The sequence below is a fragment of the Protopterus annectens genome, chromosome 2.part1, assembly GCF_019279795.1.
Source record: "Protopterus annectens isolate FY-2018-M chromosome 2.part1, PAN1.0, whole genome shotgun sequence".
Classification (NCBI taxonomy): Eukaryota; Metazoa; Chordata; order Ceratodontiformes; family Protopteridae; genus Protopterus; species Protopterus annectens.
The window spans coordinates 1,435,251,851-1,435,277,605 of NC_056729.1; the positions used below are offsets into that span (position 1 = coordinate 1,435,251,851).

The following is a 25,755-nucleotide window of genomic DNA, read 5'->3' on the forward strand; positions in this document are numbered from 1 at the left end:
TGTGGACACATCCTGGCCCCATGTGGACACAAGGGGTTGTGAATGTTTGTATTCTGTAGATAATGATACTGTGGACACATCTTGGCCCCATGTGGACACAAGGGGTTGTGGATGGATGGATTCTGCAGATAATGATACTGTGGACACATCCTGGCCCCATGTGGACACAAGGGGTTGTGGGTGGATGGATCTGTTCTGCAGATAATGATACTGTGGACACATCCTGGCCCCATGTGGACACAAGGGGTTGTGGATGGCTGTATTCTGCAGATAATGATACTGTGGACACATCCTGGCCCCATGTGGACACAAGGGGTTGTAGATGGATCTATTCTGCAGATAATGATACTGTGGACACATCCTGGCCCCATGTGGACACAAGGGGTTGTGGATGGATCTGTTCTGAAGATAATGATACTGTGGACACATCCTGGCCCCATGTGGACACAAGGGGTTGTGAATGTTTCTATTCTACAGATAATGATACTGTGGACACATCCTGGCCCCATGTGGACACAAGGGGTTGTGGATGGCTGTATTCTGTAGATAATGATACTGTGGACACATCCTGGCCCCATGAAGACACAAGGGGTTGTGGATGGATCTGTTCTGCAGATAATGATACTGTGGACACATCCTGGCCCCATGTGGACACAAGGGGTTGTGAATGTTTGTATTCTGTAGATAATGATACTGTGGATACATCCTGGCCCCATGTGGACACAAGGGGTTGTGGATGGATGTATTCTGCAGATAATGATACTGTGGACACATCCTGGCCCCATGTGGACACAAGGGGTTGTGAATGTTTGTATTCTGTAGATAATGATACTGTGGACACATCCTGGCCCCATGTGGACACAAGGGGTTGTGGATGGATGGATTCTGCAGATAATGATACTGTGGACACATCCTGGCCCCATGTGGACACAAGGGGTTGTGGATGGATGTATTCTGCAGATAATGATACTGTGGACACATCCTGGCCCCATGTGGACACAAGGGGTTGTGGATGGATGTATTCTGCAGATAATGATACTGTGGACACATTCTGGCCCCATGTGGACACAAGGGGTTGTGGATGGATGTATTCTGCAGATAATGATACTGTGGACACATCCCAGCCCCATGTGGACACAAGGGGTTGTGGTTGGATGTATTCTGCAGATAATGATACTGTGAACACACTTGCACAACATCCCCTTAGTCTTTCCGAGTGTCCAGGTATATGGTACTGCTGACTACCACTTACAGGATGCTAGTGTAATTTCTTTTCTTGCTACTCACTTAGACATTGCATGTTTCTGTGCTGTTTCCATGTGGCTGGAGAGCAATAAGCTTACAAATAACAAAGGAGTAAGAGAGATGAGTGATGTCACTGAAATATGATTCATATTGATTCGTACTGCTGTCATTTACTGGAACATTTAGAGATCTATCTGGAAAAAGTTACCAGTTAGATGTTGTCCTGCAGAAAGCATATTTCTGAACATTAAGCAAAAATACCAAAGTAGCTAGAAAAAAAAAAAGCAATAATTTCTGCATATAGTAGAAATTAGGTTTCTTCACATGGAAGCAACCCCCTGCTTACCTTAAATGTTGCCTTGTGCAAAGTCTCTGCCAGTTTGATTTCCTATACTGTAAAGTCTTGAAGAGTGAAAAATGATACTTACTGTTCCTGTTACTGTTCCTGCATTGTCAATAATCTAAGTAAATTGAGTGAAGATATGGGTGGAGAATATTAATCTGCTTACGTTTTAATTTCCTCCCATTTCTGCTTCTGCTACCCAAGACACCGACCGAGCCCTTCTCCACTGTGCAATTTTTAATTACTGATTTATTTAAATTTGTTTACTGGATAGACCACTGACCAAACACCGACCAATTACAGGCTCAGCCCAGGTGAAGTCATAATCTAACAAAACAATGTGCAGTATTCAAGTAATACTTTACATTTATGACTAAGTGTAGACAATCTGACAAACAATACATACACAGAAAATCTAACAAACCAAATATATGTACAGTTACATAAGTGGAATAGAAAGGGAGAATAGAGTTAAAGTAGGAGGAGCAGAAGCGGTGGAGATATGGGCAGCAGTAGCTAGGTTAGGAGAGCAATATGTTGAAAGAGGGGACTAGATTATATGTAATGGAATTAGAGCAGTAATGGCGAGATCAGCTGAATTACACTTTAGGATGAGTGAGTTAGTCAGGTGGCTCAGGTGCATGGGAAGTTAAGGTACTACCTAATGGAGATAATCATTTCTGGTTCATGTCCCTTAGATGAGCAGCTGCACTCAAACTCTATATTCGTACAGTGTCTACATCAGTAAGTATGTATGCGGTGGTACCACGGTCATGTTAGAGATGATGCCTCCCACTGCTTGCTTGTCTGGTTTGATTTCTGACTAGCATATCTTCTGTGCAGAGTAATTAGGCCCTCCCTCTTTCTGCATGTGTTTTCACCGAGGATTTCAGTTTTCTCCCAGGTACCAGAGAAATGCCAGTCGGTAAATTGCCAGTTACCTAGACTGTCTACAGCTGTGTGTGTGTGTGTGTGTGTGTGTGTGTGTGTGTGTGTGTGTGTGTGTGTGTGTGTGTGTGTGGGTGTGTGTGGGTGTGTGTGTGTGTGTGTGTGTGTGTGTGTGTGTGTGTGTGTGTGTGTGTGTGTGTGTGTGTGTGTGTGTGTGTGTGGGTGTGAGTGTGTGGGTGTGTGTGTCTGTGTGCACTACAAAGGACTGGTCCTCTGCTTTATATCAATTTCATACTAGGAAAGTATTTCCATCTACTGTGGCCCTGAACAGAGTAAATCAAGTGTCAGAAAATGAATGCGTAGATCTGTAATAGCCTAGACTGATGAATGGAGTATTTCATCGCTTCTTGTAAATACATGTTCTGTTACTAACCCAAATCAGTGTCCTAGTAGATCAGATACTATACTAATGCGTATTATAAAGAAAGCTTGCATTTAATTGTGTTTCATTTGTGGTCTGCTCCAGGACCGTCCAGGGGAAACAACTGGAAGTAGACAAATAATCAGTTTAATTAGCAAGTAAACCTATAAATATTCACCCCAAAAAGTATATTCATGTTTTTTATGCCATAAATTGTTAGAACAAATGAGTATATCTTTAATGGATAACATTAACATAAAATCAGTTGTTTTAGAATATTTTTCAACAATTTTTTGGCAGAGGACATGATAATGATAAACTTTTCAGTAACATGAGAGCTGGTAGAAGAAACATTCAAGGAAATATCTTGAGCAACTGAAAGATCTTTTTATGTAACCTAGGATTTTTTAAGCTTGTGTTCCATTTCTTCAGACTGGAAAAATGTTTACGTACTGTGAATGCTGACCACTATTAAGAAGTAGCTTGGACTATAATACTGTAAAAGTCAAACAGGAAAGGTAGCAACCTATTTCAAATCACTTAATGAATGAGCTTGCAGTGTGACGAGTGACATATTTAGTACCAAAAAGTCCCTTTAGTGTGCATTTCCGTTATGTATTTTCCCTGTTTTCATTTGCATTTTTTTCTAGTGGTTATTACTTGTACAGTGAGTATTAGACTTTTAACCTAAATGTGTGCAAATCCAGTCTTCAATAATCATTTCACTTACTAAAACAGGATGACTAAATTTAATATAATTCTTTTGAAGTCTCACCCTATAATATTATCAGCATATTATCGCAAACGTAACTCTATCAATGGATGATATATTTAGTGTTTTAAGCTATATGTGTTTGCAGTTCACACAGTAGTTTTTTTGAGCTGTTTATTTTAATAAAGCATACAGTCGACGCAGATGAACAGTTACTGTATTTGTTTAGGTAAAGTCAGTAGTGAGCAGTTTAGTTTATATGATTAATCTCATTAAGGGAATTTAATGTTTTGGTATATATGTTAGGATAAGAAGAGAAGTAAGGAAAGTTAATAAGTTTTAGACATTTATTTATTTATTGACTGATTGATTGATTTATTGATATTTGATTACCAGGAAAGTTGGACTGGGTAGAAGACTATTTTCAGTGCAGGCCTGGGGAGAAAATCTCCAAGTTATCACAAAACATTTTAAGAACAATAATTTTACAAACTTCAAAAATAAAACAAAAACATCTGCAGTTTAAATAATTATAACAAGTTAGACATAAACATTTGTTAAGAATCAAGTTTTATGATAATCATTTAATATTTAGAGACATTTTAGACAATTTGTAGAGAAATTAATGGTAAGTTAGTCTAATTCAAACAGGAATTGCCATATGAAGTGAGAGAAAACAGGTTTATGGTATATTTAGAGAGAAAGTCAGGGAAGAGAATTTGAGAGAAGTAAGGAAGTAAGTGATGAAGGGAGAGTAAAGAGATACAAGGAATGAAAGGGCTCTTGTTCACATTAAGTGATATAATTTAACCTGGTTTTGAGCAAGAAAAAAGCCAGATTTTAGCTAGGAAGTCTTTCAAAGTGGTTTTGAAAGATAGGAGGGAGATTATTCGCCTGATGGATAGGGGTAAGGGGTTAGGGGTTACAGGCCTTAGCAACCTTGTATGAGTACAGACAATGCCCAGCAGATTTGATAGATTTGTAGATAATCAGGTGACACGTGTGTGTGTGTGTGTGTGTGTGTGTGTGTGTGTGTGTGTGTGTGTGTGTGTGTGTGTGTGTGTGTGTGTGTGTGTGTGTGTGTTTACTGTATCATCTAACTTATGTCCTTTGAATTTCTTTACATGCTTTTTCACTGATTAGGGTTTATATCTGTAATATTTTATACAAATAAAAATCATGCAGCATAGTCTGGATTGTAAGCAAGGTACAGTCATGCTCCAGACTGAACTGACATAGGTAAGTGTTTGACTGCATTACTTAAACATTTGTTACAATTTCTCTTACTCATCTTAAAAAAAAAAAAATCTGTTCGGGTGTTGGAGAGTTGTCCGCCAGCTCTCTGCACGTGGGACACATTCTCCTCTAAAGAAAGTTTGTCTCTGTAATTCTGCTGTACTACATGGATTTCTAATCTAATACTTTATAAATCACACTTTATGCTGTTGCATAATTTTCTAAACAGAACTTCGGTGTTGCATACATTTCTAATTAGAATACATAAATGTAAATGTAAAGTCTTCAGGACATGTTCTACATTTGGTTATCATAGACTAAATTAATATAACAGGAAATTAACCACTCAAGGTGACTCTTTTGTTGAGGTTCTGCTTGTCATCATGTTTTTGCTGAATGCCACTTCTTGGAGGAATACTCCCTAAAACAAATTTCAGTAAAAGGTGCTACAGGATGAGAACCTCTGCACACCTCTCCCTGGTTATAGACATTTCCAATGCTGTAGTATGCATCTCTCCCAACATTTAATGTAACATAATTTAGCCAAATGACATTTTTCTTTTATTAGTTCCCTACTTCCCTTCAAAGAAATGTTATTCAAAAATGTTTACAAATAATACAACTGCCAAATCTTCTGTTTATTTAGTTTTCATTAGGTAATCTGACTTGAACTACTTTTTTTAGTAATGACCCAAAACAGTACTCACAGTGACTGGGTGAAATTAGACCAAGACACTCAGCCTGTATACACATAACGTTCCAGACAAGTGTGTGAGCCTTAGAAATATCCACAATAAGGTATTATTACATTCTGGAAATTTGGTTTGCAGCATCAGCCAACCAACATGTAGCACGTCTGGAGTCATTACTGGAATTTTACCTAAAACATACGATGGGTGAGATAGAACCCACAGCCTTCAAAACTCTTCATTGGAAGTGAGCATGTAGCCTTGTCAGGCACAAAAACTGGCCATCATGACAGTAAAGCACCCAGTATTTGAGTAATATCATTAATACTACCACTCTCATGAGGTTAAGTCACTTAGTTTCTGGACATATTCCTCACAACAAACAAGCGAATGTTATTCAACACACAAGTGAATGAGTGAACCATACATTGGCACCCTGACTGCAGAATGAACATTCTACAGCAGATTGTTAATGTACAGATAATGCCCACTCAAAATTAAGGTGCTGTAAAGCTTCAACAGTAAGGAAGTTGGCGGTCACCATTATTTTATGTTCAATAAGCAGTGCTTTTGCTGTTTCGTAAGTGTAAAATTAAAATAAATATAGAATGTTAAAAAAACAAAGTGTGTTTGTGTGTGCGCGCGTGTGTGCATGTATATGGTTTAAGTTTCTGTCTGCAAGTGTTGAGTGTATGAGTGCTTGTGTGTACAAAAGCAGATATGTGTGTGTTATGTTTAAGTTTTTGTCTGCATTTGTGAGTGTATGCATACTTGTGTGCATGAATGTGGAAGAGTGTGTGTGTGTGTGTGTGTGTGTGTGTGTGTGTGTGTGTGTGTGTGTGTGTGTGTGTGAGAAAGTGAGAGTGATTGTCCAGTGATAGCAGCAGTAAAGAGATATGCGTACTTCTCAGCCTTTTAGTTCAAGAAATCTGGTTAAAGCCTAAAATAAATGGGGGACCATGCGTCTCAACTGTCAATTTTTACAGAATGGCAACATACATTTGAGTCTTAAACATCATATCCTTTAGAACATGCATGCCAATACAAATCCTGTTATTCTAGCAACTTTCTAAGTTTATAAGAGCAAGAGGAGAAAACATACTTGATCTCATTATCACGAACATGGGAGCACAATGTTCAACACCGGAAGTATACCCCTCACTGTTGAGATCAGATCACAAACTAATCTCGCTGGAGGTCCTCATCCCACCCCCACCTGAAATAAAAAAGACCACAGTAAAGAACTTCTCGAAAGCCAACTTCACACTTCTAAAGACTAGTGTGGTCTCCTTTAAGGACCCGAGCCGGAAAACAGTACTCAAGCCGCTGAATCACTTACAAATGCCTTCTACCAGCACCTGCAGGACTGCATGGATAAGGCAATCCCAAGCAAAACAAAGACTCTTTGTACCAAAGGCAAGCGTCCAGTCTGGTGGACCCCAGCCATAAACAAACTCTACAACAAAAGGAGGAAGCTACTACAAGATAGAGCAAAATCCTTAAAAGGCAAGACACCTTTGATCACTATAAGTAAAAAGCTAAGAGCTCTCATAAAATCATCCAAAGCAAATTTTGAGAGAAAAATAGCTAAAGACTCAAAAGACAATCATAAGGCCTTCTTTAGCTATGTTAGAAACCTGGGAGGAAACTCCCAGATATGCTCAGAATTAGTTCATAATGATGTGAAGATTACTGATCCTACAGACATTGCCAACATACTGGCTGACAGGTTCAGTGCAAACTTCTCCCCCCCAAAAGGAGAGATATCTATACCAAACGATTGTAGCCCCCCAAACATCTCAAACGCCCAGGTGAGAACTGCTCTCTCCAAGGCAAAAAACACAGCATCCATGGGACCTGATGGTGTCCCCGGCTGTGTGCTCCACAAACTCAACGAGGAATTAAACCCGCAGTTAGGACAGCTGTTTAATCGTAGTCTCACCTCTGGATACGTACCCAGGGAGTGGCGCACAGCGACTGTGGTCCCACTTCACAAAGGCGGTGCCTCCGCCGACCCTGGAAATTACCGGCCCATTAGCTTGACAAGCCTTATCTGCAAAGCCATGGAGAGGATCATAATGGATCTCATAAATAAAGACATAGGGAATTTGCAGACTTTGGATCCAACCCAGTTTGGCTTTGTCAAAGGCAGATCATGCCTTTTAAACTTGGTTGACTTTTTAGAAACAGTCACCAAGGCCATTGATGAGGGAATGGCAGTCCATATAGCCTACCTCGATCTGGCGAAGGCCTTCGATACAATACCCCACTCGGGTATCATTGAAAAACTCATCAGCTTAAATGTTAACCCATACATCACAAGATGGGTTGCAAACTGGCTGAGTGACAGAACCCACAGGGTCAGAGTTGCTGGCGCCATGTCAGACTCAAAGCCTGTCACAAGTGGTGTCCCACAGGGCTCAGTCCTGGGCCCACTCTTGTTTGGCATCTACTTTTCCGAAGTACAAGCAAACACAGGAGGGTTATGGCTGACAAAGTTTGCAGATGGCTGCAAACTGGGTGCCGTAGTCGAAAACACATCTGACACAGATATCCTTCAGAAGGGTCTCACAGAAACGGATAACTGGTGCCAGAGCCATGGCCTAAAGTTAAATGCCAAGAAATGCATAGTCATACCCTTCGGGAAAAACAAGGTTACCCCTAGCTACCATATAGGTGGCAATCCACTGAGCACAGAAGAAGTTATCAGGGACCTGGGGACCCAGGTTGACAGTAGCCTGTCATTCGACACCCATATTGCTAAAGTAGTTAGGAAGACCTTCTACATTGCCCACCTTATCATGAAGGGATTCACATCTAGATCAAGGGAGGTCATAGTCTCCCTATACTCATCACTCATCAGACCAATGATTGAGTACAATGCCCCATTCGGAATGTATCTAACCCGACACTTGCAGCAGCTGGAGAGGCCACAAAAGTTCCTCACCAAAAGGATAAAGGGTCTCAAAAATCTGACTTATACTGCCCGACTGAAAGAACTCCAGCTCTACTCAGTCGCTTACCGCTTGCTCAGAGGTGACCTGTGCCTGACATACAAGGCCATGTCAAACCCAGATTTGATGAACATGCTTCACCTCAAAAAATCTAGATCCATCAGAGCCACAAGGGCGGGAGACTTAAACCTCAACACGGCTATTAATAGGACGTGCTGGAGGGATAGATTCATCACCCAAAGACTCCCTATGCTGTGGAACAAAATCCCGGTATATGTGAGGCAGAGCACCTCGCTGGCCTTGTTCAAGAGGAATCTTGACCAATGGATGGGAGATCGCAGATATACCCCAGGGATTACCTCAGTGTCACTGCTCGACAGAGGCACAGCAAAATAATGGGCATAGTTCCCCAAACTAAAGGGGTGGCGTAAGCCACAAAATTATGGGCTAGGCTTGTAAATGCCCTCGGGCAGATAGCCTATTATGAACCTATGAACCTATGAAGCTATATATAAAATATGGCCCTAATTTTAGACTTTTGTCCCCTCATTATTTGGTAATTTGTCCACATTTCTTCAGCTTAGAGGTTAAGAGCTATGGGGGAACAAAAGCTAAAACATAGGAACAGATTTTAATCATTGCTAATATAAAATTAAAAAGTTGCTAAAATAAAAGGATTTGTTAATATGCATTTTCTGAAGGAAATATAGTTTGAAACTCAAATGTATGTCATTATTTATTGATTTCCATGCTCAATGACTCCCAATAAACTACATATTTGATGAGTAAGAGACAAAAGAAAGTGAGGTAAATACCTGGACATTTTTTTGAAAATCTAATATTCTCAATGTAAAATATTTCCTCCAACACCATTTACATATACTATAGCAAGTTTGAAACATTAGGCAAAGGAACTATTTTTACATCAAAACTATTAGAAAATAATAATAATATAGTAATAAAATAGAAATCCCATGCGTGGGCATTATTTACACAGTAACACACCCTGTTGGGCATTATTGCTTGTGTATCACACAGTGTATTATCACACTAAGATGTAGTACACAAAAACCATGTTTTAGAGAATTCGTGTTCTTTATGCATGGCAGCAATCCTAGTAATCTGACATTGTTATGATAAGCAGACAAATCTCTGCATCCTTAGAATCAGCCATGCATTTCATTCATCTGCATCCTGTATGGCTTCTTGTGTAACGCAGCACTGGTTTAATTGGACAGAAGGATTCAAAACATCCTACTTTGGAGCTTTAGGGTTAAGGTTAACACCCATTACTAAGGTGGTGCAGTGGGCGGAGTCAACCTGCCCTCTTTAGTAATGGGTAAATAGATAGGATATGAGGAGTTGATCTTCAGCAAATAATGACAGATGGAAATACCACTGAAATGTAAGCTGCATGTATGACCTTGGCTTGACTAAATGTAGAAGTCAGAAAGGGCACCATAATGCTAAGTCAGTTCTTTCACCATGCAGGTTGGCATGCTATTTTTAACATCACTGAAGTGTGCCTATGTGTGTACATGATGCTGAACAATCTGAATCCCATGCATCTGAAAGGGCAGCTAATTTTAACAGCATCATTTATTTGTGTAAACAAAGATGTCCATTACTCTTTACAGTAGTTTCTTCACTCTGATGTCTAACATTTTCCATATCCCTCTGTAACTTGTAACCAGAGTAGTACAAATGACAGCAAAATGTTGTTGCAGGGAAAGTATGATGGCTATAGCATTTCTTACCCGTAATGTAGTTGAACAATTAGTAACAAAACTCTTCTCTCTTGGATTGATAAGCATGTAAGTTGGTCCAGGCCAGCAAACCACCTTCTTCTTATGAGTCTAGAAACATCTTTCCCATTAGGATTATTTTGTAAGTCAGTGACTTTTGACACTCAGAAATTGGCATTGGACATCCTGCATCTGCCCTATCCACATTACAACTTCCAAGCATGCATTCTCTTGACACCCCTTAAATCCCAATGGTACATTTGTACTTGCAGACAACAGTAGTACTTTGTGGAACATTTTATCACTACTTCTAACAAACTTTCCTGTTCCCATGGTATATTTTTAACTGCTCTCAGTTGCCTCATACCTCAAACAGCATTACTAACTCTGTTGATGGTTCAGTGTACTTGTTACATCTTGCAAGCTGGTTTATTTACATTAGTTCAGCACACCAGATACCAACTGTCCTGTCTTCACAAATGAAACAGGAAAACATGCACTGACCAGTACTAGGAAGAAGTACGACTCCGAGTCAAATTATAACTAACAGAGAATAAAAATGTTTAAGATTGTGAAGGACAGTTTGAAATTGATGCTGTTGCTGCCCTGTAAAGCAAGACCAGTCAAGATCTTGACTAGACTCTTCTAGCCTTGCTGACATAGGCACTCACTTCAATGTATATTACAGATTTGAGTACCTTCCCTTCTGATTTGCTAATGGGACCAAGTTTGCCAAACGCCACTGTTTTAAAAGAACCACTAAGTTATACAATTTATTATGTCTATAATAAGAATATCGAATTTGCAGGTTTGAGTCACACTCTTAAAGCGTTTTTTTTTTAATTGTGAGCATATACATTATTTTAATAACGTATGTCATTAATAAATTAACTGTAAAAGCTATTTCGTTGACATCTGAGAAATGTAAGCCTCCATGAATACAAGTCTATAAATTCTAGAACAACAAGCTGGAGAGACAGATGTGTGTCCCAGAGACTGCCCTCCTATGGGACAGGATTCCCATCCACGTGAAGCTGAGTTCATCTATTACCCAGTTTAAGAGCATCCTAGACCAGTGGATGGAGAATAGGAATACACCGGGCCTGGGACCCATGTTTCTTATGGTATTTTTTTTTTTTTTATTTTATTTTATTTTATTTTATTTTACATTTGTTAACCGGGCTGGTCTAGCTGGATACATATCCGTTTTCAGTAGAGGCCCGAGGAGAAAAGCTCCAATACAAAATGGAAGTACATGTTTAAATTACAAAATTCAAAGTATAGTTACTACAAAGAGAATATAGATTACATATGCAGGAATGAAAAATTACATAGATGTTATATAAGACAAGGACAGACAGGAGGTTATACACAAAACATTGATTTTGTTATATTACTGGAAAATAGACTGAAATCGGAGAATCTTCCTAAATTGTTATAAGGAAAGAGAGATTTTAGAGATCTGCAATTAGGGAAATGGGCTAGGGATATGGGACTAGAAGGTATGAGATATGTAGTTAGTCAGGTTCACGACATGGGCATATCCATTGTGTGGAGAGATATTCTTTAAGGTTAAATCCTTAAGGTATAAGGTATATAAGGTATAAGGTATCTTATAAATGCCTGGCTGTCAATGTTCTCTTTGAATACAGGACATTGTTATTCTTTCAGGAAAACATCGCTAGGCTTAGAAAGCCCCCCCCCACGGGTTGTTAGCAATGTAACAATCAATAAATCTGTGAATAACTCTTTATTCATATAGCCATCAAATTCTGTTGCAAATAACAGTTGCTTTTAGATTCCTAGCACAGAATGTAGAGGATTCTGATTGAATCTCTAATCATAACCAATTCACATGCTCAAGACATGGATGCAAAGAAATTCAGCTCATGAGTGGATCAAATCGAAGTCTGAGGGTGACTCTTGACACCCATGTTGAGAACACATAATAGGACTTATGATCAGAGAAACCCAGTCATAACTCTTTGTGACATACGGCATTTTATCTGCTCCATGTACTACTAGTTACAGGCAAAAACGTGAGAGAATGCAAAGCGTTTTACAGCTTTGAAAGACATACATTAATCAGCATAGCCACGCAGACAGCAGGCAGAAATTAAGTTTAAGTCTGATGAACTAATGACTTTAAAAGCTTAGACACTTCACACTGCCTCACTTTCTCTTTACAAGTTTGTCATTACAGTAATAACATTGGAGAAGTCTTTTAATATTTAATAATACTTAATTGCCAGCTAGCTCCATGTACCCTGAAGGACTATGAAAAGAACCCCAGCACTGTGAGGAGGCCAGAGAAAAAGAAACATTACCACCAGTGATAAGGCCTCTTAACAGTTGACGATATCAGTTTCTGATTCAGGGACTTGATGAAGTACAGCATTACTGTAGGCTCTCTCTCTGGTCAAGAGTGAGTCATGTGTTCTATCCTAGAAATGCCTGTGGCAGATGATTTATGGATCTGTGGTCAGTAGTGTTGGTAAAGTGTTAAAAGTTCAGGTCACAGGCAGCTTCCATTCCTGTCTTAGTTGTAGTCCTCGACAGCTAGAAGAGTGGTAGTTCTCTTAACTTGACAAATCCATCAGATGGTGGCAATTCCTGAACTGAGTGTGCTACCTTGGGCTAGTCCAAGACTTGGCTGTACTTATAAAGTATGTCACCTTCACATGAAGTATCAGAGTCCTTTCTGCTAATACTGACATTGGTACTCTTGTACTGGTTGCTCACGTGGAAATAAATGACTTTGAGGCATGATTTGCAAAATATGAAAGGAATTTTCCCTGGTGTTTTCAACAAACAGCACAAAATTCTTTCATGCATTTCCCAATTTGTTTGTGGGTAATAGTGTGCAAAGTACTTCCTGTCACACATTGAATCATTTCGCTGTCAGTTTTTACAGTGCAGAAATAGAGAAGTAAGATCTCTACCCTACTAGCAACTTCATGATCCCATCATCTTTTTCTGAATTCAGCAATCTGACCTTCAGTTTGAAATGCTACACGAGTCAGACAGAAACTTAGTTTTACATTAATACATACTAGTTAAAGTACTCAGACATTGATCAGAATATCTATGAAACACTAAGGATCACACAAGTGTGGTATAAAGTATCGATTTATGCACTCATGCATAACTCTTGGTGCTGAACAGTGACACAAAAAATACAGTTCTGAAGTCTGGGGACAGCAGCATAAGTATCTGTGCTAAGTAGTGTGAGGTGGAAAGACATTCCTATTGCTCTGTACCTTTTAGCAACAACTGTGATGCCCTTCTCCAATATGATATTTCTTAACATGGTTAGGAAAAAAAACACTTCCACGTTTCACTGATTAGAGGAAGAACAACACAGCTCATTTTTAACACTGTAGCTTTCCAAATGAGCAGTTAAGGAAGTAGTTATAATTGCATGTTCTTTTACTTATGTTAAATGTGCACTGACAGACAAAAGCGGTAACGTTTTGCCTTTGTGGTTTGTGCTACTGTACACTTTAAGTAACAGAAGAAACATTTTGTTTTACTGCCACATTGTAGCCTGTTTTGTTTTACTGTTTGATTACATTTATAAATGGAAATATCACCTCAGCTGTTTTGTAGAGACAGCACTAAACAAGGTTGATAGGTTCATACTAGGCTATCTGCCCTAGGGCATTTATAAGCCTAGCCCGAGTATGTTTGGCTTTCGCCACCCATTTTAAATTAATTTTGCTATGCCCTTTTTCGAGGTTAGTATACTGTGCCTCTGTCTAACAGTGACACAGAAGTGATACCCGGGATAAACCTATGATCTCCCATCCACTCATCAAGATTCCTCTTGAAGAGAGTCAATGAGGGACTCTGCCTAACCTGGACTGGGATTTTATTCCATAGTGAAGGGAGCCTCTGGGTTATGAATCTGTCCCTCCAGCATGTCCTATTTATTTCAGTGCTGAGGTTCAAGTCTCTCGAGCATGTAGCTCGATTGGATTTGGATTTTTTGAGGTGCAGCATGTCCCTTAATTCTGGGTTGGACATGGCCTTATACATCAGGCACAGGTCACCTCTGAGCAGGTGGTATGCCACTGAGTAGAGCTGGAGTTTCTTTAACCGGGCAGCATATGGCATCTGTTTGAGCCCTTTGATCCTCTTGGTGAGGTACTTTTGGGGTCTTTCCAGTTGCTGCAGGTGTTTGGTAAGGTACATCCCAAAAGGGGCATTGTAATCAATTATGGGCCTGATGAGGGATGAGTAAAGAGGCACGATGACCTCCCCTAATCTAGATGTGAATCCCTTCATGATTAGGTGGGCTATATAAAATGTTTTTCAAACCACTTTAGCCACGTGGTTGTCAAATGAGAGATTGCTATCAACTTGGGTCCCCAGGTCCCTAATGACTTCTTCTGTACTTAATGGATTACCACCTATGTGGTAATTTGTGGGCACTTTGTTTTTGCCAAAGGGGATGACTATACACTTTCTGGCATTTAGCTTGAGGCCATGGCTCTGGCACCAGTTGTCTGTTTCTATGAGGCCCTTTTGGAGGATGCTTGTGTCGGCTGGAGAGTCGATTATGGCGCCCAGTTTGCAGTCATCTGCGAACTTGGTCAGCCACAGTCCTTCCGTGTTGGCCTGTACCTCCGAGAAATATATACCAAACAAGAGAGGTCCCAGGACTGAGCCTTGTGGGACGCCACTTGTAACTGGTTTGGAGTCTGACATGGCTCCAGCAATTCTAACCATGTGGGTTCTGTCCTTGAGCCAGTTTACAACCCATCTAGTGACATAGGGGTTTATATTTAAGCTGGTGAGCTTATCTATAATGCCTGAGTGGGGTATTGTGTGGGCTTTTGCGAGGTCCAGATAGGCTGTGTGGACCACTTTCCCTTCGTCAATGGCCTTGGTGACTGTTTCAAAGAAGTCAACCAGGTTTAAGAGGCAGGATCTGCCCTTAACAAAGCCAAACTGGGTAGGATCCAGTGTCTGTAGGTCCCCAATATCTTTATTTATGAGGTCCATGATGATCCTTTCCATAGCTTTGCAGACCAAGCTAGTCAGGCTTATGGGGCGATAGTTTCCAGGGTCCGCTGAGGCACCACCTTTGTGGAGAGGGACCACTGTTGCTGTACGCCACTCTTTGGGTACATATCCTGTAGTAAGGCTGAGATTGAACAGTAGTTTTATGTTTGTGTTTAGCTCTTCTTGGAGTTCATGTAGGACGCAGCCTGGGACACCGTCTGGTCCCATTGATGCTGTGTTTTTTGCTTTGGAGAGGGCGGCTCCCACCTGAGCATCTGAGATGTCGGGGGGGCAGCACTCTGCTGGGATAGATATTTGCCCTTTTGGTGGGGGGGGGAGAAGTTTGTGCTGAACCTGTCAGCTAGGATGTTGGCAATGTCTGTGGGATCAGTGTATTTTTTGTCATTTTGGACTAATTCTGAGCATATCTGGGAATTCCCACCCAGGTGACTGTAATAAAACTGCAGATTATTGTCTTACTTGTTTACCTAGTTTATTAATCACATGAAGTATTTGTTCTGAAATATGTTACATTTTGAAGCATTAGTTTTAAAAATAGCTCACTAAGTACAAAACAAAAATACATTTTTATGAAAGGCCTACTGATACAACATGGCAACTAGGTCTTAAGAGTCTTACATGATTGACTGCATATACATTTAGAAAAAAAAATGGTTTGTGAAAATGCTGTTTCTTCATAAGTCATCTTTTCTCTTTCCCTTAAGGAGCATGGAGTCCTGTGATGTCTGCTGGCCTATTCCAATGAAAGCCATTGGCGCCCAGAATCTACTGACACTGTATGGAGGAGTTACCTTCTCTGGATACCTGCACAAAAAGGGTGGCACACAGCTGATTTCAAAATGTGAGTGTGAGTAGATTTATACTTCTGCCGGTGATGGGATATGGTGAATGCATAACTTCTTTCAAAGAATCTCACTAAAAAATGTTTTCATGTTGTGCAGCAATGCATTTCTTTGCGTGTTACTAGACAAACAAGTGTCTTAATTTGCTTTCATTCCAATTAGCCAGACGAAACTGTCTCCTTGACTACTTTACTGCTCTTGCTAAGTATTTCAGTGGCAGTACAGTAGAGTGATTAAAGTGAAGGGCTGTAAAGCAAGACTGCTGCTTGTCCCCCCTTCCCCCCACTTATATTATGTGAGGCCCTGATCAAGTTAACTTCTTGAGAGCTTCTGTCTGTCCTAACGAACAGTGTTTGGTCTACCTGGATAAGAAAATAAGCAAATAATGCAGTCTTACCAATCATTAAATGTAATCAGATGCAGCTTTTTCAATTAAATGAATATATAGGCTACATTTGCAACCTCTGACATAAAAAAGAGAATGTATTCTTGTTCCTTCCTTGTAAAATTCAAAATATTATTCCAGTGCAGTTTAATGACAGTAATTTAGACAGAAAGAATAGGAATATTTTTTCTCTTTATTTATTTATTTTTATTTTACATTTGTTGACCGGGCTAGTCCAGCTGGATACATGTCCATTTTCAGCAGAGGCCCGGGGAGAAAAGCTCCTCGAAAGTAAAGTACAATATTATATATAAAACAAAACAAAACAAAATAAAAACAAACTTTATCTTTTGATGTACAGGTCAAAATCTACTTTTTAAGGTTTACAGTATCAAACAATTGAATACAGTGGCTATGAAGAATGGAGATGTGACTGCCAATGAAAGAAAAACTCTGCTCTTTGGGAGTGTAGGACTTTCTCCTTTCCTGGAGGTGAAGCAGTCTTAAGAGTGATTATATTAAGAAAGTGCATAAAGATAGGTGAATCCCTCTGCATGGGGAATGTGGATGGGCTATGACCGTCACAAAAAAAAAGGTGCAATTCCACTTCAATTTCATCTTTCAGATTGGAGATATGTAAAACTCACATCATATTGTAAAACCATTTAAAACTGCATTCTAAATTAGAGGTGAAGATAAAGTGGTAAAGAGTCAATGCATTGTACTGAAGGCACAATTCATCAGGTCACCCTGTCTGAACAGGCCTAAAATGGTTCAGCTACTGATGTTCTCCCACAGAGGAAAACAGTGACATTTCTTCATTTCTTCAACTTAAGAAATAGTATATGACCATATCTGAAGGCCACAAGTGATTAAAAGTCTGTCTAATACAATCCAAAATGCTGTTATCAACCTTAGCATATGCCCCCCTCAACGACCTTTACATTAATGATATTCCTTTACCTCCAAATTCTTTCATGACCACCCCAAACTTGTTTATCCTATCCCTCCTCCTTTAGTTCCCCACTGTATGCAGACACACATGCACACACTTTCTCTCTTTCCTTAGAAACAAAGTACTTCCAGACTCTATTTTCATGCCATATTTGCACCCCACCTTGCATTTAGTAATGTATTCTCCCCATCCACATCTACACACACACACACACACACACACACACACACACACACACACACACACACACACACACACACACACACACACACACACACACACACACACACACACACGCACACATACACACACACGCACACACACACACACACACACACACACACACACACACACACACACACACACACATAAACACGTATGCACAAATGGATGAGCAGTATGTACACATGAACACTGATATGCATACTGTCCCTTTATCAATTTGGGCATCAGGAGGATTGTGTCTTCCTCTCAGGCTAAAATGTATGAGATGCCACAATGTTTACTTCATATTTCAGATCTTCTATATGGTTATCATCTTGGCCACTATTCATGTCACTTCTTCTAGGGCCTGAGACTTCTCTTGGTGGTTCAGTATTCACAACTGAAAACATTAAACAAATTGTGGTCTTCCTAGGCCCCTGAACAATTAAAGGAGGTCTTCCCAGTCTTAAGACACCAATCTCAGAATGCACACAAGCATCTAATCTGACTACAAAATACATTCTTTCACTACCCTGCACAAGTTTTTTAGTTATGCTAGGCCTGAAGTTCTTCCATAACCATAGTTTCTACTCTATGAATGAGATAATAGCAGAATTACACTGAAGACAGTAACTAAGATGATGAAACAGGGAAAGGCTGTTAAATGTTACTATGTATCTGATATACGATAAACTGCAGGAATTCAATCAACAAGCAGGTAATAGGTCTCTAATAGGGGAGTGCATTCATCAGCTTCTTCTCACGTGGTTTGAAAGAAAAGTAGATGCCTTAAAATGCTTGTGCAGTAAATGATCTTAGTGGCGGATTGAGGGAAAATTGTACAGGGCTATACATCTGGAGCTACATCAGTGAACGAGGGCTAATTTCATGCACTGCCAATCTCTTTGAACTGTGGATCACATGACTGTCTGTTGCCACATTTAATAAGATTTACTCACTGCAGTAAGTGTTCATTGACTGAGCATTTAGACAATCCTGTGTCATGCTACTCTGTCTCAGAATCCTCTTGTTGTTAAGTGGTACCCCCAGATTTATTTATTTTATTTATTTATTTATTTATTTATTTCAAGTTTGTTGAGCAGGGTAGTCCACTGGGCCCAGGGATCCTGTTTTCAGTGGAGGCCCAGACAGAAAAGCTCCACAATGAAAAATTCAGCAAAGATACAAAATACAAGTAAAGATGCGGAATACAAGTACACAACATATGCAAAGTATAAATACAAATATGTATACAAATCAAAGAAGAATATTTACAATGTTGACCTAAGAAAAGCAATTGAAATAATCAAATCATGGACATTAGTGAGTCTGAACCCATGTTTATAATAACCTATTGGAACAGGCAAGATTTTGAGTTTAAAAATGTTGCAATTTAGATAAGTAGATTGTCGGTAGGAGCTATTTGTTTCTAGACGTTAAGAAAGTTAGTATAAGTAGATGGAATAAAGCATAGACATTGTAGGGATTAGTAGGGAGGGATTAGCTAGGTTGGAAGAATGCAGGTACATTTCCAGATAGATGGGAGGTTGAGAGGTAGGAATGAAGCTGTGTTTTAAAGCTTTCCACATTCTGCATTTTTCTTAGGGTAGGAGGAAGAGAATTCCATTTTTTGGCTAAGGAAAAAGAGAGGAGGAGTAGTTGTCCTGGCAGGCGGCTAGGTTTATGAACAGTAATTAAGTTTTGATGTGCACATCTAAGAGATCTATTTGGAACATAGGGGAGAAGGATGTTTATGAGGGCAGGGCATTTGGTGGGGTTGAAGAGTAGTTTATGAGCTGTGATGAGCTGGAGATAGTCCAGATAGTTTTGAAGTTCTAGCCAATTTAGAGAGTGAAGGGCAAGACCATGATGGGAGGAGTCTTTGGAGTTAGTGGCGAATTTAGAAATTTTGTTATAACAGTTTTCTAATTTGGAAGTGATGGATGTAGATAGGTTGGTTAGTAGGGGTGCGCCGTACATTAGGGAGGGAAGGAGGTAAGTGCAGACGAGAGTAAGTCTGGTGTAGGGTGAGAAGAAGCGATTGTTCCTGTATAGCATACCAGGGTTTTGGTGGTTTTTCATTATGTTTTGAAATATATGGTTGTCAAATTTTAGGTGTTTATCTATAGTTACACCTAGTAATTTAGCATGGGGATGAATACAATAGGAGAATTATTTTGGCTTAGAACATGGAAAGAGGTTTTGTCAAATGGGAAGGATTTTGATGGAAGGAAAATTAATATTTTGGATTTGTTTGCATTTAGGGAAAGGTGGTTTTGGACCATCCAGGCCTCGGTGGTCGAGAAGGTGGTCTGGGTCTTAGAAGTTTAGGGAGATTAGTGGCAGAGCAGACTAGAGTTGAGTCGTCTGAATATTGGATTACTTTGGCATTGGGAATAGCAAAGTGAAATGTATTGATAAAGATGATGACATTTGACATGTTATGAAACAAGTAAGAAGCTTATTACAAACATTTGTATAAAACGTACTTTGTATCTCTTTTGTTCACAAAGTGCATTGTTGATGGTTAAGACTTTAGCATCATATTAATGATATATATATATTTTTTTTATTTATTTATTTATTTCAGGGCCACTGCGCTTTATAGTTATCCATAAAGGATGCATTTATTACTTCAAGTCCAGCAGCTCAACATCTCCCCAAGGAGCTTTCTCCCTAAGTGGATACAACAGGTACTTTTAATATCTCTTACTAATGACATTTATTTAGCAAATGCAAACAACAATGACAGACAATTAAAGCCAAAAATTACATCAATATTTTTTTTGCCAGTTTTTGTCTGATGAACTCCTCCAAATGACAAAAGCTAACATGAGGAATTATGATCAGGTCATTGATCATAATCAAGTTGCTATACATGAGAAGGAAGGTTATCAAGACATTCAACTTGAGAGCATAACCTAGCAAAACTCCAGATGTGAGTTTTGACATCTTTTCTGAGAGCATATAATTAGTTATGGGTCAGAGAGTCCCAGTCCTAATCTATTGAAAAGTATAAAACTTTATCTGTGCTATGTACTACCAGTTACAGAAAGAGAGAAAAAAACAGACGGAGTGCTAATTGTTTCACAGCTTTGAAAACATTAGTACACTTAGTTCTGCCTCACAATTCTTTGCAGAATGTAACTTTGGTTGCTCTAATGTATCATGAGGTAAAGAGAAAGGAAAGATAGAAAAAGAAAGAAAGAAAGAAAGAAAGAAAGAAAGAAAGAAAGAAAGAAAGAAAGAAAGGAAATGTAACTGCATAAACTGTAATATTTTGCATTCCCTCACAGAAGGCAGCTAGAAGAAACATGCATTTCTGCTTTAGTAAAAGCTTTAAAAGCTGGAAAAGCACTTTGCATTGCTGCACAAAAAGAAGTGCATTACAGCTTTCAAACCTGCTGGTATCGACTACTGTCTGTGATGCCTGTATTCAGGCTCTAGTGCAGCCTACTGAGTAACAGTGGTAAAAGGGACTTAATGATGCTGTGTTTCTCCCATTTATGGAGCACAATAATGGTACTCCGTATACTACCTCAAAATTACTGTTGCAGTAATCATCTATAGTTGTTTGCTGCTTCTTTTTGCATTTTGCAAGAAGTTTTTGTTTTTGGAATTTAAGTGGTGTGAGCCAGCCTGTGTCTTTTTCATTTATTCAGCACTTAACTGCATAAATCTTGTTCCATTTTCTTGAAGTAGTTAAAGGGATTCAAATATCAGAGTGCAACTGAGTGATGCAATCATTACTGTTCCTATCTTAGCTGGTAAATAGTCACAAAGCAGAAATGAAACATGATTTATTCACATACAGCATGACTTCAAAAACTTTAAGAGGAATGATATTTTTGTGTAGTGAATTAAGATTATGATCTACTAATGTGCATTTTCTTGTAGTCCTGTGTTTTGATTCCCTCTGCCCGTGTTTCCCTACTGTGCAACTTTGAAGAAGTCAGTCAACCAAGGAGTGCACTTAGGTCATCCCTAAAAGAGGCGTTTCATGTTACGATGGTTTATCAGTCATCAAACAGAAATACAAAATGTTTAGGTAATACATTGTACAGTTGCAGGATGGTACTATAGTGAAAATATGTATTTCTACTATTTCCTTTCACAGGTATAGATGTTAAGAGAAGATGGACACATAGCTGGTATTCTTAAATCATGCTTGATAAAATATGTCTTGTATTCTGTTCTGCTCACTGCCCAGTTATATCGCATGATTGTTGACCAGGCCCTCAGCAATGGCATGAAATACAAGTGTCAATAAAAGCACTGCATTAAAAGGAATTCACAGAGAAAAGGTGCTTATGCTGATTAAAGATCTTCCGATCTTGTGCCTTAACAATGTTCCCAGGCAGAGGGGAATGACTTACAATTGATGCACAGTACATTGTCTTCCTCACTGTTTACCAACAACAAATCCTGCTTGGGAATCAATCTCTAAGAAATGCCTTTTGTGAGGTGAGAAACCCTAGTCATGTAGTGAATTCAACCCCCTCCCCCCTGAACCAACTTCATTGACATTAAATGTAATATTCTTAATTAAATTGTGTCTCCCTTCCCTGCTCAGTTCTGAGCTTCTTGTAAAATTGTACTTAAAGCCCAGAGTGGCTACAATCCTCCAACTCTGTTCAGCTGCTATATGAAACAGATTCACCATAAGTGGCTCAGTTGTTAATCCTCTCCTCAGCAGAAAGATTTTCAGTTCTTTGCCTTCCTAATTCCTGAGGCAGTACCCTGCATTGTTCTTGTCTCAGAATTACAACCAGACAATGGCCAAGCAGACCATGCTTAGGTAAGCACACTACAGTGTACACATGCTGTAGACTGCATGTCTGGCAGTTAGTACAAAGGATTAAGGTTCTGATCTGTTAACAAGTTGCTTCCTGTAGTCAAAGATGCAGACTGATTCCTTCTACTTCTTATTTGCCTGTGACTCTGAGAAAGATATGCAGTCTGGCAGTGCTCCCAAGTCCCCTCTGCAAAGGAACATATATGTCCACAGGATTACCGATTGACAAATGAATAAAATAAGTAAATACTGCATACCATGTGCCATAGGCATGACGTCGACAATATCTACATCTTGTGAAACAAAGCCAAACAGACCACCAGAAAAGTAACCATCTGCAATAATCAGAAAATGAATCATGGGGTTCTTACAATATGAATCACCATCATGACTTTTAAGGATAAAAGGGTAAATTATGAGTCCCCAGCCCTGCAGGTTATAGTGTTTCTGATGTAGCATTATCTTGTAGTTCACACCACACATATTCCCAATGTCTGTGCCACATATTTTATGTGAGGCTAAAAACTGACAGGATATGTAGGAATTTGCCTGTGGTAACCCTGTGAGATCTCTGGCATCCAATGGTCCATGCAGGCTACATTTATTGCTGAAGTCCAGATAGGTGGCTTTCTTTTCTTAAAAACATTCCTATATAATACTTCTTGTCTGTCAAGTAATGTTTTTACAGTTTCTTCAAATTCACCATGAAGACTTACTGAGAGGGCTAAACACCTGCATGCCCTGCATCTCCATTGCTTAAGTGTGTGACTCTGAGCAAGTCACTTAACCAGACAGCACTTCCAGGATGAATTTGGAAAAGGTCCATGGAAATCAGTGCTCTACTCAGAAAACAAATGCAAATAAGTAAGGGTTGGGAGGGTGACCTAATGGTTAAGGTATTTGCCTTACAAACACAAGGTGCAGGGTTTGAGTCTCACAAGGGATTATTGGCTAAGTTTAAAATGGCTCGCAAGGGCAGGTAGTTTAGTACTAATCTATGAACCTAAATAAATGGTCATTATATGCAAGTCACTAAAAAAAAAGCAAGCTTAGTGCTCAAAACAAATGCAAGCACTGACCGCCATAACAGGATGTCTGTGGTGTTTGTGTATTGCCTTTAAGATGCTAATAATAACAGCTACAGAACACCAGCAGTGGAAACTGTAAGCTGAGAGTCTTGATAATTTTTTTTTTTGCCACTTTCAGTTTTCCTTTACCTGAGCAAGAATGGAACACTGTCAGATGTGCACTCCATGAAGCAGTCATGTCACAGGGGAAAAAGTAATGCAGTTAGCTCCATGCCTTCAAAGGGGTAGGTAAAAAACGATAATTGTCACATTAAAATGCATCACAGAAAGGCATCTCCTTCAGCTCCTAGAGCCTTGGAAATGCAACAATTTTTTTTTTAAACTTTGGAAAGAATTATTGCAGAGGAAAACATACTCTCATCTAAAGTACAGCTCAGTGAGTCAAGACATTGGTTCCTGCGTCATCAGCTCCTTGAAACCACTACCTTCCTATTTTTCTGCCTAGAGTGGTAGGCATTATTAAAAGTGGAATTTTTTCTTCGTCAGGCTATAAGGAGAGAATTAATCACAATATACAATAAAATATTTTATTTCATTTATTAGTTAATTGGATAAGCCCCTCAGATAAAAGTGCCCATGTTCAGTATTGACCCAGGACAATTGCAGCAACTAAATTGACATAACAGCATGCAAAGTAAAATCACTGCAACATTTCAAAGAGTTTACATACTCATTTTTGTTAAGTAGTGTGGAATACATATTTTATTGTAGTAAAAAATTAATTGAGTAAAAAACAGATAACAACCTTGCATGCAGAGCTCTATGGTGTGTATCAGTGTGTTACCATTGTCAGGACATGCGTACTGTCTATCAGACTATTACAATTCCCATCACATACTATCAGAGTCATACCATTCACAGCACACACTTTGTATCAGTGCGTTACCATCCTCAGCACATACTGTGTATCAGTCTGTTACCATCCCCAGCATATACTTTGTATCAGTGTGTGACCATTCACAGCACATACTGTGTATCAGTGTGTAACCATCCTCAGCACATACTGTGTATCAGTGTGTTACCATTCACAGCACATACTGTGTATCAGTGTGTTACCATTCACAGCACATGCCGTGTATCAGTGTGTGACCATTCACAGCACATACGGTGTATCAGTGTGTGACCATTCACAGCACATACTGTGTATCAGTTTGTTACCATTCACAGCACATACTGTGTATCAGTGTGTTACCATTCACAGCATATACTGTGTATCAGTGTGTCACTGTCCTCACCACATACTGTGTATCAGTGTGTGACCATTCGCAGCGCATACTGTGTATCGGTGTGTTAACATTCACAGCACATATTGTGTATCAGTATGTTACCATCCTCAACACATACTGTATATCAGTGTATCACCATTTACATCATATACTGTGTAACAGTGTGTCACTGTTCATAGCACATACTGTGTATCAGTGTGTCACCGTCCTCACCACATACTGTGTATCAGTGTTTTACCATTCACAGCACATACTGTGTATTAGTGTGTAACCATTCACAGCACTTACTGTGTATCAGTGTGTGACCATTCACAGCACATACTGCGTATCAGTGTGTTACCATTCACAGCACATACTGTGTATCAGTGTGTTACCATCCTCAGCACATACTGTGCATCAGTGTGTCACCATTCACAGCACATATTGTGTATCAGTGTGTTATCATTCACATCACATACTGTGTATCAGTGTGTGACCATTCACAGCACATACTGTGCATCAGTTTGTGACCATTCACAGCACATACTATGCATCAGTGTGTTAGCATTCACAGCACATACTGTGTATCAGTGTGTCGCTATTCACAGCACATACTGTGTATCAGTGTGTGACCATTCACAGAACATACTATGTGTCAGTGTGTTACCATTCACAGCACATACTGTGTATCAGTGTGTTACCATTCACAGCACATACTGTGTATCAGTGTGTTACCATCCCCAGCACATACTGTGTATCAGTATGTGACCATCCCCAGCACATACTGTGTATCAGTGTGTGACCATCCTCAGCACATACTGTGTATCAGTGTGTGATCATCCCTAGCACATACTGTGTATCAGCATGTGACCATTCACAGCACATACTGTGTATCAGTGTGTGACCATCCCTAGCACATACTGTGTATCAGTATGTGACCATTCACAGCACATACCGTGTATCAGTGTGCAACCATCCTCAGCAATACTATGTATCAGTGTGTTACCATTCACAGCACAT

At 39.5% G+C, this 25,755-nt stretch overlaps 1 protein-coding gene across 4 annotated transcripts in view; it reads left to right on the forward strand.

Moving 5' to 3' along the window:
- Positions 1-25,755, forward strand: part of SH3BP2 (SH3 domain binding protein 2) — a 128,029-nt gene that overhangs the window by 33,746 nt on the left and 68,528 nt on the right. For 3 of the 4 annotated variants that reach the window (XM_044062901.1, XM_044062903.1, XM_044062904.1), the window contains exons 2-3: positions 15,966-16,108; positions 20,238-20,340. In XM_044062901.1, coding sequence (XP_043918836.1) covers positions 15,966-16,108; positions 20,238-20,340 — 246 coding nt within the window. The remainder of the gene's footprint in view (positions 1-15,965; positions 16,109-20,237; positions 20,341-25,755) is intronic. The other variant, XM_044062902.1, reaches the window with a different exon arrangement.